This window comes from Trachinotus anak, unplaced genomic scaffold (assembly GCF_046630095.1).
Source record: "Trachinotus anak isolate AG129_WGS33_773 ecotype Australia unplaced genomic scaffold, CSIRO_AGI_Tana_v1 ptg000048l, whole genome shotgun sequence".
Classification (NCBI taxonomy): Eukaryota; Metazoa; Chordata; class Actinopteri; order Carangiformes; family Carangidae; genus Trachinotus; species Trachinotus anak.
This window is the reverse complement of record NW_027273899.1, coordinates 62,373-74,324: the sequence shown is the minus strand read 5'-3', so window position 1 is coordinate 74,324 and position 11,952 is coordinate 62,373. Positions and strand designations below refer to the sequence as shown.

Below are 11,952 nucleotides of genomic sequence, written 5' to 3'. Positions count from 1 at the left end.
AGAGAGAGAGAGAGAGAGAGAGAGAGAGAGACCGGAAGAGGCAGGCAGACAGGGAGTGAAGGTGTATCTCAGTGGCTGCGTGGTGCTTCAGCAGAGAGCTCCCCGATCCTGGTCCTGGTCCTGCTCTGAACCATGACTGAGGCTGAGCTGTACTCGCTGTATAAAGGAGTCTATGTGCCCGTGTTACTGCATTCTCCCCAGAGCCTGAAGTACTGCGAGGACTTCCGCTTCCGCGCTGATGATGTTCTTATTGTGACGTATCCGAAGTCAGGTGAGTTTCATCCGAATGTGTGACGTCACTTTTTATTCGAGCACCGGAGTGGGTGAGGAAAGGTTTCATGCGAACTAATGACGTGCAAAGAGGACGCTCTGTATCCTCACTATCAGCTTGACCTATGACCTGTCCTGTGACCTCCCAGTGACCCGAGCTGGTTCATGTTGTTGCTGTAGTAATGGAAGAACCTCAGAGAGCAGGTGAGAGCGGAGGGGACGACAGCCTCATTCTGCTCAAGTGTGTGTTACTCAAAGTCTGCTCGCACTGGATTTTCAGAAGAGGTGACAGCCTCAGTGCTCACCTGTCTCATCACCTGGTTTGTCTGAATACACCACGTCAAATGTATTTAGTCTGGTTCTAGACTCGCTCTAAGTCATTGTAGCTTGTGAACATCCCTGAGGAATATTTTCAGTCCGAGTATTAAATCATCGAAGATTTTCCACAGAGACGAGTCACAGGCTCACTTCTGTCCTCTGGAGCTGTCTGATTCATTCTTTCCAGGGTATGTTGTGTTCTGGCTGATTGTGTATTAGACTCCGGGCAGTGACACCATCAGTATGAAAACAGGAGATAACTGGTGTCTAACGAATGCAGCCTCAAGTGCAAATTTACTTTACTACTCAAACTGACAGTTTCACCTCTAACCACTGGATCAGGACTGACTGTAGCCGCTGGTTATTGAGTAACTGGCACAGAACTTACATCCATAGTTATTACTAAGAAACACCATCCTATCCAACTGACTAATTAGTTTTCCCTTAGCAAATAGGATTTTAATAAACCTCCAGCTTCCAGTTCTCTGAACCATCGTCAGTCTGTTACCTATGTGACACAACCCCAGGCTGTATGATGAGGTTGCTTTTTGCTGTGTACTTTTCGCATGTACTCATTTCCACAGGGCTCCAGGATATGAAGTCATATAATAAGAGCGACAGACAAGTAGAAACGTGTTCATTAGTCAATTACAGGGAACTTTTTTTCTTGGTTCAGGTACGACCTGGATGCAGGAGATTGTCCCTCTGATCATGAGTGGTGGAGATCTGGCCTCCGTTGAGACTCTTCATAACTGGGACCGTGTTCCCTGGTTGGAGGAGAATCGCGCCTGCATCCTTAACCTGGAACAGAGGCCGTCTCCTCGCTTATTTTCTACTCACTTCCACTACAACATGATGCCTCCAGGATTCTTTGAAGTAAAGCCGAAGGTAAATCTGTCACAAACCACACGTCAGAGCAGGACAAGGTCACAACCAGAGCTGAAACACATGAGATGAACTCACTCTGACCTTTTTAACCTTCATGCTGTCGTTCACCTGGCTGGACTTCAGGCTCAGGTACTGTTAGCTTACCTTCAAAGGCTCTTCTTGTTTTCAGTGACTGTGGCTGATCAGACCTCCTGTCAGGTCGAGGTTTGGTGCAGCTGTGCTGGAAATTACGTGATGTCACAAAACTTTACGAACCAATAAGAATGACACAGGAGAAGTCGTCATGTCCACACAGTCCTGAGGTCTGATCAGGGAAAACACCTGAGTGTGTGGACTGTGGGTTTGTGGGACCTTTGCCAATATGTTTTTCACACATTATATAATTAACACAGAGCAATCCTCCATAAAAACATCATTTTACACTAAATATCCTCTGGAGTAAACAGCACAGAGAAATTCATCTGAGCATTTTCTAGAAACTTGTTGGCCAACGTTAAAACTTCATCAGTTCTGATATAGGTTCTTCTGTTTCAATTCAAAATGATAAAAAAAGTGGTCAAATGTTTAGATCACAAAAATATCTTTAACTGAGTTTTCACAAAGTAAATAATATTTACTGTTCACTAGTTTTACCACAATCAAAAGTTCTGATCCAAGGACATATAATACATACATACATAAAAATCTTAAATAATAGTTAAAGATGAATAGAGAGCAGTTAGTTGTTTTATTTGTGTTCTGGTGACAAACATCTGCGTCTTTGTTCTGTATTTTACTAGTGAAGCACGTTGTCCACTGTCCCCGCTATGAACACACAACACACACCTGGTCCAGAGGAAATTTTAACAGTCACAGCATTATTCCTTTGATTCGTTTCAAGAAGAAAATAATTCTCCAGAAAATATTCAACGGGGAAAAAAAGGCAGGAAGCCAAGAATCACACAATTTAAGTGGGATTTGAAGTGAATCCACTCCAGCAAGAGAAACATGAGTGTGAACATCAGCCCGCTCTGTATGTCTCTGTGACAGCAGCAGCATCGAGCCCTGCACAGCTTCAGGCCGCCGCCGCGCTGCTTTAATATTGGATCAGATTTGATCTGCGAGCTGCTCGGAGCTGATCAGCTTCCCACAGACTCTGCACTTTGCCTCATCATTGTTCTGAAGTGAAGCCACATTTTTGACCATATTTGACGGTTTACTGTGGTTCATCTTTCACACCGGGCTCTGCTCCCTCACTGTCTCTGGGCAGGCTGGCTCATGTCAAAACAAAGACATACTGTTGTGTTGACGCGCGATGTAGTCAGATAGACAGGTCCTGGCAGATAACTATGGAAGAACTGATAAGATACTTTTTAAAATGGGAACTCTGTTCTTGGTGCTGTAGCTGGTAAACTAACCGCTAACATGCTAACAGTCACGTTAGGTCTCCAAGATTTTGTTCTCAGGATTGTATCCACTTTCATTCAAGGAGTTAAAGAAGATAAATAGCTAGCAGAGCTAGCTAGTTGCTAGAAAGCAAGATTGTTAGCTCAGTTGCAAACAGTCACAGTTTATGAAACAGACGTATTTGTACCATCAGCTCCTGGCAAACAATTCCTCTCCTTCCTTGAAAGAAGACACTTAAATACAGTCGTGGCCAAAAGTTTTGAGAATGACACAAATATTACATTTTCACAGGGTCTGCTGCTTCAGGGTTTTTAGGTGTTTGTGTCAGATGTTTCTATGGTATACTGAAATATAATTACAAGCATTTCATAAGTATCAAAAGCTTTTATTGACAATTATATTGAGTTCATGCAACAAGTCAATATTTGCAGTGTTGACCCTTCTTTTTCAAGACCTCTGCAATTCTCCCTGGCATGCTGTCAATCAACTTCTGGACCAAATCCTGACTGATGGCAGTCCATTCTTGCATAATCAATGCTTGGGGTTTTTCAGAATTTGTGGGTTTTTGTTTGTCCACCCGCCTCTTGAGGATTGACCACAAAGTTCTCAATGGGATTAAGATCTGGGGAGTTTCCTGGCCATGGACCCAAAATCTTTATGTTTAGTTCCCCGAGCCATTTAGTTATTACTTTTGCTTTATGTCAAGGTGCTCCATCATGCTGGAAAAGGCATTGTTCATCACCAAACTGCTCTTGGATGGTTGGGAGAAGCTGCTCTCAGAGGACGCTCTGCTACCATTCTTTATTCATGGCTGTGTTTTTAGGCAAGATTGTGAGAGAGCCCACTCCCTTGACTGAGAAGCAACCCCACACATGAATGGTCTCAGGATGCTTTACTGTTGGCATGAGACAGGACTGATGGTAGCGCTCACCTCGTCTTCTCCAAACAAGCTTTTTTCCAGATGCCCCAAACAATCGGAAAGGGGATCCATCAGAGAAAATGACTTTACCCCAGTCCTCAGCAGTCCAATCCCTGTACCTTTTGCAGAATATCAGTCTGTCCCTGAGAAGTGGCTTCTTTGCTGCCCTTCTTGACACCAGGCCTTCCTCCAGTGCAGATGCACTCACACCTGCCTGCTGCCATTCCTGAGCAAGCTCTGCACTGGTGGTGGCCCGATCCCACAGCTGAAACAACTTTAGGAGACGGTCCTGGCGCTTGCTGGACTTTCTTGGGCGCCCTGGAGCCTGTTTGGCAACAATTGAACCTCTCTCCTTGAAGTTCTTGACAATCTGATAGATGGTTGACTGAGGTGCAATCTTACTAGCTGCTATAAACTTCCCTGTTAGGCCCTTTTTGTGCAATGCAATGATGACTGCACGTGTTTCCTTGCAGGTAACCATGGTTACCAGAAGAGGAACAATGATGTCAAGCACCATCCTCCTTTTAAAGTGTCCAGGCTGTTATTCTAACTCAATCATGACAGATTGATCTCCAGCCTTGTCCTCATCAACGCGCACACCTGTGTTAACGGAGGAATCATTGAAATGATGTTAGCTGGTCCTTTTGTGGCAGGGCTGAAATGCAGTGGAAATGTTTTTTTAGGGATAAAGTTCATTTTCAAGGCAAAGAGGGACTTTGCAATTAATTGCAGTTGAGCTGATCACTCCTCATAACATTCTGGAGTATATGCAAATTGCCATTATAAAAACTGAAGCAGCAGACTTTGTGAAAATTAATATTTGTGTCATTCTCCAAACTTTTGGCCACGACTGTACACTGGGTGGTGGATGGATGATTGCTTCATGTCTGTTCCTCCAGCACTGGCTTGTTTCTGGTCAAAGGTTCAGATTTGCATGTGAAAGATCACTGAAGTTGAATTTCTGCAGATTTTCTTCACCTCTGAAAGTGAATCTCTGAATTACAGCAGCTCCACTGCTGTGCGTGGGCCATATGATACGATACAGTATGATATGATGTCATTTGTTGTCCCCACTGGGAAAATTTGTCTTGGACTCAACCCATAACTGTCAACGGCGCTGAGTGACTGCTCCTCTCAGTAACAGTGCTGCTGCTGCTGTTAGGGACTTGAAGCAGCCACAGTTGAAGGGACAGCTACGGTGTGACATGATGACATAGATTCTATCTCGCCACGTCCTACTGTTGCAGCCCGACTGTCTACTATGGCAAAGACAGTTGGGCTGCAACAGTAGAAAGTGTTGATAAAATCTACGTCATGACGTCACGCTGTGGCCGCCTCTTCGACTGCCGCTGCTTCAAGTCCCGACTATGACTATTTTAGCGCTACCGCTGTGACTACTGCAAACAAATCTCACAGCCTAGCAACACAAACACACAAGCAATTAGGTAGAACACCATGGCAACTGGCTTCGCAACCACCTGAAACAGGATAGCAACCACATCTGCATATCCTGAGCTCCCAAGCTGGTGTGACTGGAGTCCATCCTTCCAAACATGTAAGGTCCTCTAAACTCAAACCCCAAAGGTGTCCCGCTCTTTGAAGGCCTGAATGATCCATGACACAGCTACAGTAAATGCTATGTGGTAAATTAAAGCAGAGAAGACAGAAATGTCATGTGATAGACACACACACACACAAGATGTGTCCCAATTCAAGGGCCACATCCTTCAGAGGCTGCACCACTCTGTCCCGTTACAAAGGCTCCTTCAAATGCATCCAAGAAATGATGTAGTGAAGAAAACAACAGCGATGCTTTTAAATCTAAGTGTTGTGTTTCATCTCAGTTCAACAGCTAAAGGTACAACTGTTAAAACCAGGGACCTTAAAACCTCAAGTTACAGTGAAAAAAGTTCACAGACCGTCTCATGTCGGTTCAGCCTTCCTACACCTTCGTACACCGCGCCCTCTGAGGGACGCAGCCCTTGAATTTGGACACATTTTCAGACTGAAAAAGGAGGAGTGTTTGAAGTTAATGGAAGTCATATGATCACTGCAGGTCATCTATGTCATGAGGAACCCCAAAGACGTGTTCACGTCCTCCTTTCATTACTATGGGATGTCCTCCTTCCTGGTGAACCCAGGCCCACAGGGCGAGTTCCTCAAAAAGTTCCTTGATGGAAAAGGTTGGACTCTGCAATGAACAGTATTTATTCATGATACAATACACAGTGACAGAAACCATCAGCTGATTACAGCTGATTATAGAGAGTTAGAATTCACTGATGATACTGGTGATTTTCTGTCCCTTCCAGTGATGTTTGGCTCCTGGTTTGATCATGTGAAGGGCTGGCTGAACGCTGAAGATAAAGAGCGCATCATGTACATCTCCTACGATGAGATGATCATGGTGAGACCTTTTTCTGAACAGTTGTGGCCTCACACAGTTGTACTATGAGGATCACTGCTGTAGTTCTCTTTGGTGCAGGACCTGAAGGACTGTGTGTCCAGAATCGCTCAGTTCCTGGAGAAACCTCTGGACTCTGAGGTGACGGAGAAGATAGCAGACCGCTGTTTGTTCAAGAACATGAAGCAGAACAACATGTCAAACTACTCTGCTGTTCCTCCTGAGTTGATGGACCAGACCAAGTCCAGGTTTCTCAGGAAAGGTGTGTTTCAGTAAATACAGACTCTACGCAGGATTTAAGGACATTTGTAGATAGTAAAGCCACTGATAAGCTCACTACACATGTAATCTGATTCCTCCTGTTGTGTTTCAGGAATCGCTGGAGACTGGAAAAACCAGCTGACCGAGGCAGAGGTGGAGCAGTTTGATTCAGTTTACAAAGAAAAGATGAAGGATGTCAAGTATAAATTTGTTTGGGATTAAACTTGATGAAAGGGACACTGCTGTCCTCTACATGAAGATACATGAGCCACTTGTAATAATTACCTGGTGTCAGACCAAAAATACATTGTGCAGCCTCGCTCTCTCCTACAGCTGGACCTGTTCTAGTTTGAGTTGTGTTGTAGTCTGGAGGAGCTGAGGCCATGACACAGACTCCTGCCTCGCCTCCTGATTCAGTAACAAAGAGCCTTAGTTACTGAATATAACGTAACTTTTATTCACCATACTCTCCTCATCTGTCAGTCAACACCAGATACATTTACTGAAATAATTTCACCCTTAAAGAAACAGCTGGCCTTCATCTTTGATCGTCTAAAGCATATTATTGGTTTGGTTATGGCCATACTGTTAGGACATCCCATTAAATATTTAATTCTTTATTAAGAATTATCAACAATATTAGATCTACTCTCAAATTATATTTATAGATAAAGGCGATGTAATTGCATCAACTGTACAAAAACAACTAAAAATTCTCTTATTTAACAAAATAAATGAACAAAGATGCCAGATCCTGTCACGACACCCGCACACTCAACATTACTGAAAATACCTAGAATTAGACTCGGTGCCCACATCGGGTAAATGATTAGAACGTGGATACAGAGCATTTTGGAGTAGCCCCTCCTTTAAACCTCAGACACTTAGATTGGAGTGGTGTCACTGTGGGAAAACGTTCTGCCAGCTGATGTCAGAGGCTGGTGGATGGTCTCACTGAGGTTATTTCAGCCAAAGGGGGAAATACTGGCTGTTGGGGCAGAGGGTGTCCTGACTGTCCTCAGCAGGAATTGACATTTTTGTTCATTTCTTTTGTTAAATAAGATAAATTTTTTTTTTTTTTTTTTTTACAGGTGTTGCAATGACATCACCTTTATCTAAAATTGTAATTTGAGAGAAGATCTAATATTGTTATGTTGATATTTCTTTATAAAGAACTAAATATTTAATGGGGTCTCATGTACACACATGTACGTATACCATGTATTGTCATTTTATTGGTTCATTTTCTAAACATTATGAGCAACATTTTCATTTGTTCAAGAGTTGAAATTTGTCACATGGTCACTGTGACCAGGATTTCACCAATTCTACAAAACCTCTGTCTCTCCTGCACGCTCTCTTCCTCGCCCCGACTGCGGAGGCAGCAACTGCTCCCCTTTCTTCACCACCTCACAACAACAACAACAACAACTCTTCTTCTCTCAGCTTTCTCCTCTGCAGACCTGCTCGGAGCAGACGGCTGCTCCGCTCCCTGTCACTGCAGCAGAGACTCATATCCTGTCTACAGTTAATCAACATTGAACAAGTTTAATTTTGTGCCAGCAGCTATAACTGCCAGCTGTTTTCCAAGTAACAGGACACAGAAACACACACACACACACACACACACACACACACACTCTCTCTCTCTCACTTAGTCTCATATAACCATGTCCTGAGGAGGAGGAAGAGCTGTCAGAGGAAGTCTGCTGTCTGTGCAGTTGTTCACATAAAGTAAGACAGTACATCTGTGTGTGTGTGTGTGTTTAAATCAATTTTTTAAAAATAACTTTTACTAAATATTGATTTTAGTTGAAAAAAATTAATAAAAGAACAGATAAAATAGAATAAAATACAATTTACAGCAGAATTACAATAAAATGACTCAATTAAATAAAGTGACTAAAACTGTATCTAATTAAAACCAGGCTGCAGAGCTAGGCCACATTTAAAAATTTCATCACTTCCAGCTGCTCTCAGGTCGTCATGGAGACGGTTCCATCAGCTTGGAGCATAAAAGCTAAAAACTGCCCCGCCAAAGGTTTTAGTCCTGCAGCTGAGGAGCCGGACTGGTTGAGACATATCTGCTGGCGCCGGACCATGAAGTGCTTTAAAAACAAGTAAAAGAATTTAAATATCAATACGGAAGCTGACAGGAAACAACACAGAGACTTTACAACAGCTGATGTGATGTTTTTCTCTCCCTCTGGTCCTCGTCTGCACTCAGGCAGCAGAAATCTGAATCAGCTGAAGCTGGTTTATAATGTTTTTGTGTAGACCAGATAGGAGAGCATTACCATAGAGCATCAGTGATGCTTCATGGAATGTGGCTCCTGGTTGGGACCCTGTGGAAGAGTCGACAACTGCCCACAGTGTGTCCAGAACATCTCAGCCCAGACCTGGCATTGGCCTTCCTCCCCCTCCACCTTTGTTTCAGGCAGGTGAGCTTGCGCACTATGAAGACTCATGAAGTCTGCTGAATAAAAAAGCATGCTCAGATTTAGTATTAATTTAATATCAATTTAAGTTATTATTGAATATTAATATTTCAATGTTATTATTTTTGTTAATTTCTGATAAGCTGTTGCTCCTGTTTTGTCTTGATCACTAGTTGCTGATTGTTGCATTGCATCAACAGTGATTAGCTCCTCATGTTCCTGTCCCCAGAACTGTGACTGGACCGGTGTTTGTTCTTCATTTTGTCTAAAAAGGAAAACTCCCCTGTGCCTCAGGCAGCTCTTTATATTTCGGTCTATGCTGCCCTCTGCTGGAGAACAGTTAGATGCAATAATTGAATATAATGTGGAAGAAAAATCCTGTCCTGAATGAAAATCAGTTCATTCAGTTATTTTCATGTGATTATGACACATTAAATGTTCACATTGGAAAACATATATAACAACATGTGTTATATTTAATGTTATTTCTTTGTTATTTGGCCATTTTAAATCCTCCATAACATTTGCAGGTGATGTCATGTTGCACTATCTGAAACATTTTACTGTACCACAGTAAAATGTGATAAGATTTAAAATGAAAGAAACTTCTAAATGACAGATAATATGCAGAAACCTCTGGACACTGAGGTGATGGGGAGCATACATGAAACTGCTCTGCTGTTCCCCTGAATTCATTGTTCACATAAAAACCAAATTTCTCAGGAAAAGTGTTTTTTCGATAAATAACACCTGATCTGTATCATAGCAAAAGACACCAACTAGGAAATGACCTGTGAATGACAAAACCAGTCCCTCTGTTTTTAGGACTTGCTGGAGAAGCAGAAGGATCTATTTTAACCTTGATTACAGTATTACTATAATCATGCATATTGATGAATAAAGTTTTAAGACCTTTTCCAAGCTGCAGTTTAGACTACCTACCATTCTCACCAGATAGCAAAATAATACTTTCATCTCTTCGGACCAGATTCAGGCTGTGGAACGAGGCGTATACTAGGCGAGAGGAAAACAAGCATGTGTTGCAAGTGTGGGCCAGATTTATTCTGCTTGAGTTGACTTTGACTCTTTGTAATGGACCATAAAGGACTGTTTTATTTCACCTCTGAATTTTTTTTTGGTAGGATCACAACTATTCAATGAAAACAGAGCCGAGCGATTTAAGGCAGTTTATTTATGAAGCACAGCGTCTTCAGTTTTTCCTCATGTTCAAACCAACAATAACATGATATGTGTCAAATCAGGATTTTGTCTACTGTATAGTAGAAGATCAAGATTTTCACTGGTACATTGTTATGTTGATGTCACTTTTTTAAACTCAATGCTGCCTTCATGCTACTGACTGACCCGACTGACAGCAGTCCTCAGAATATTTCTGAAACTTGGAAACTCCATAGTTGTTTACTGATGTGCAACCAATCTATGGTTTTGTGGCTGAAATAATGAAATTCATGAGCAATTTTGTATTTGTGCATTTTTGAGTGGAGAGCTCGCGTTTACTATCTTTGTCGTACAACGTGAACGCAGCACATGGTAGCTAGGTAGCCGGCTAGCGGTGCAAACATAAACACCGTCAGATTCCTGAGTTTCGCTTCTTTCGTATCACACTGTGCAGAATTGCAGCAGTGTTGAGACTCCGTAATGGAAATACTGTGACAGTGGCCACTTCAAGATCGCCATTAACTGATTTACATGATTAATGTGCAGTTACATCGTGATCCTTCCTCTGCTTTGCTAACGCTAGCTAGCAGGAGCAGCAGGTCCGCTAGCTGAAGACAGCGGCCCCTGGTGCTCAGCTCAAACTGAGAATGTTGAATGAAGACAAAGACACACACCCGCCAGCTGCAGCTGATGGGGGGTGTCTGGCACGATAACAGGTAGCTGCAGAGTCAGTCGGCCATGCTTCACCAGATTTTCAGTTGGTGTGGAGACCGTGTCCAGCCGTTGTTAGCACCGGGGAGGCGGCTGCGCCTGAGCGGAGCCTGGAGCTGTGTGTCGGTGTGCAGCAGCTGTGTTACACACTGTGAGAGGTGTTTCCATCACTTTACATGATGTTCTCAAAACATAACGACACATCAGCTGCCACTGCAGTTAGTAATGGAAGGGAAATGTAGTTAAATTGAGATTTATATTCCACATTTACATGAGAGGACTGATATAATGCTGCCTTCACTGTACACCTGCGTGTCAACTGCACTGGCTCAGTATATGCACCAGGTCACTGTGCTCAACAGGCTGGAGAGTGCTGTGGTCTGCTGCGATGATTTACCTGGTCACTGTCTCTCTGCTCAGGTAAACTGAGCACCTGTGTGGCCTGTCACTCTTCCTGCAGTCAGCTGTGCCATCACTGTCCCCTCTTGTTTTCCTAGTCATCATCTGCAGACAGTGCTTTCCCCACGCTGCGAGCTACAGCCCTGACAGTGAGGAGGAGAAGATGCACTGACCTCATAGTTGCAAGCTGACTAAGGTATGTTGTTGTGGCTTGTAGAGCCTGAGCCAGAGTTATATAAGGCTAAAGATCGTACAGTGTCTTTCATTCAGTTCAGCTTGTTTTTAAAGCTCCACACAGTCTAAAGGTGGATGTCCATGTGTTTGTGATCATAAAGCAGGTCTAGGTTCTATATCAATACTGTGAAAGTATCAAAGCCTCAGTCCACAGAGAAATGCACACAGCCTGTATTCAGACACTGAGCCTTAAAACCAGCCGTCAGGACTTCTGCAACTTTGTGATGTCACAACAAAGCAGTCACCGCCCTCAACCACGCCCCGAGTCCCGCCCACCTGGACCCACCATCCAACCTTGCAGGATTTGGTTTCTCTGAGTGTTTACCTGAAATCTGCTCTATTTTTATTGGATCACTCAGAAAACAGTCAGCCAATTAGAAGAGAGGCTCAGATCCTCTCTTCTGATTGGCTGACTGACCTGTTGTTACTAGAGCTCCAGAGAGAAGCCTGAGAGAGGAGATGTAAAACTACACTGAGATGGTTTTTGGTTCTTAAAACCACGAAAACAAAATAAAAATAAAGTGTAAAACACTGGACATGTTAAA

At 43.1% G+C, this 11,952-nt stretch overlaps 2 protein-coding genes and 1 long non-coding RNA gene across 5 annotated transcripts in view; 2 read left to right on the top strand and 1 right to left on the bottom strand.

The window, feature by feature from the left end:
* Window positions 1-37: 37 nt before the first annotated feature.
* sult2st2 (sulfotransferase family 2, cytosolic sulfotransferase 2) lies at window positions 38-6,704 on the top strand. The gene is made up of 6 exons (XM_071473185.1): window positions 38-271; window positions 1,265-1,476; window positions 5,838-5,964; window positions 6,094-6,188; window positions 6,267-6,447; window positions 6,559-6,704. Exons 1-6 carry the CDS (start codon window positions 133-135, stop codon window positions 6,666-6,668), a joined length of 864 nt encoding a protein of 287 aa, XP_071329286.1. The 5' UTR covers window positions 38-132; the 3' UTR covers window positions 6,669-6,704.
* A 1,710-nt stretch (window positions 6,705-8,414) lies between these two features.
* LOC139615333 (uncharacterized) lies at window positions 8,415-11,320 on the bottom strand. Of its 2 annotated transcripts, none has more exons than XR_011687350.1 (4): window positions 11,172-11,320; window positions 10,738-10,923; window positions 8,744-8,922; window positions 8,415-8,554 (listed from the first exon to the last, which is right to left on the bottom strand). It is a non-coding gene; the product is annotated as an uncharacterized lncRNA (long non-coding RNA). The 2 variants fall into 2 exon arrangements; XR_011687351.1 differs by having other exon boundaries at window positions 8,744-8,919; window positions 11,172-11,319.
* Window positions 10,416-11,952, top strand: part of LOC139615331 (uncharacterized) — a 42,315-nt gene continuing 40,778 nt past the window's right edge. The window contains exons 1-2 of one of the 2 annotated variants that reach the window (XM_071473180.1): window positions 10,739-10,779; window positions 11,272-11,369. The gene's annotated coding sequence lies outside the window, so the exon portion shown is untranslated. Of the gene's footprint in view, window positions 10,780-11,271; window positions 11,370-11,952 lie in introns of both variants that reach the window. The other variant, XM_071473181.1, reaches the window with a different exon arrangement.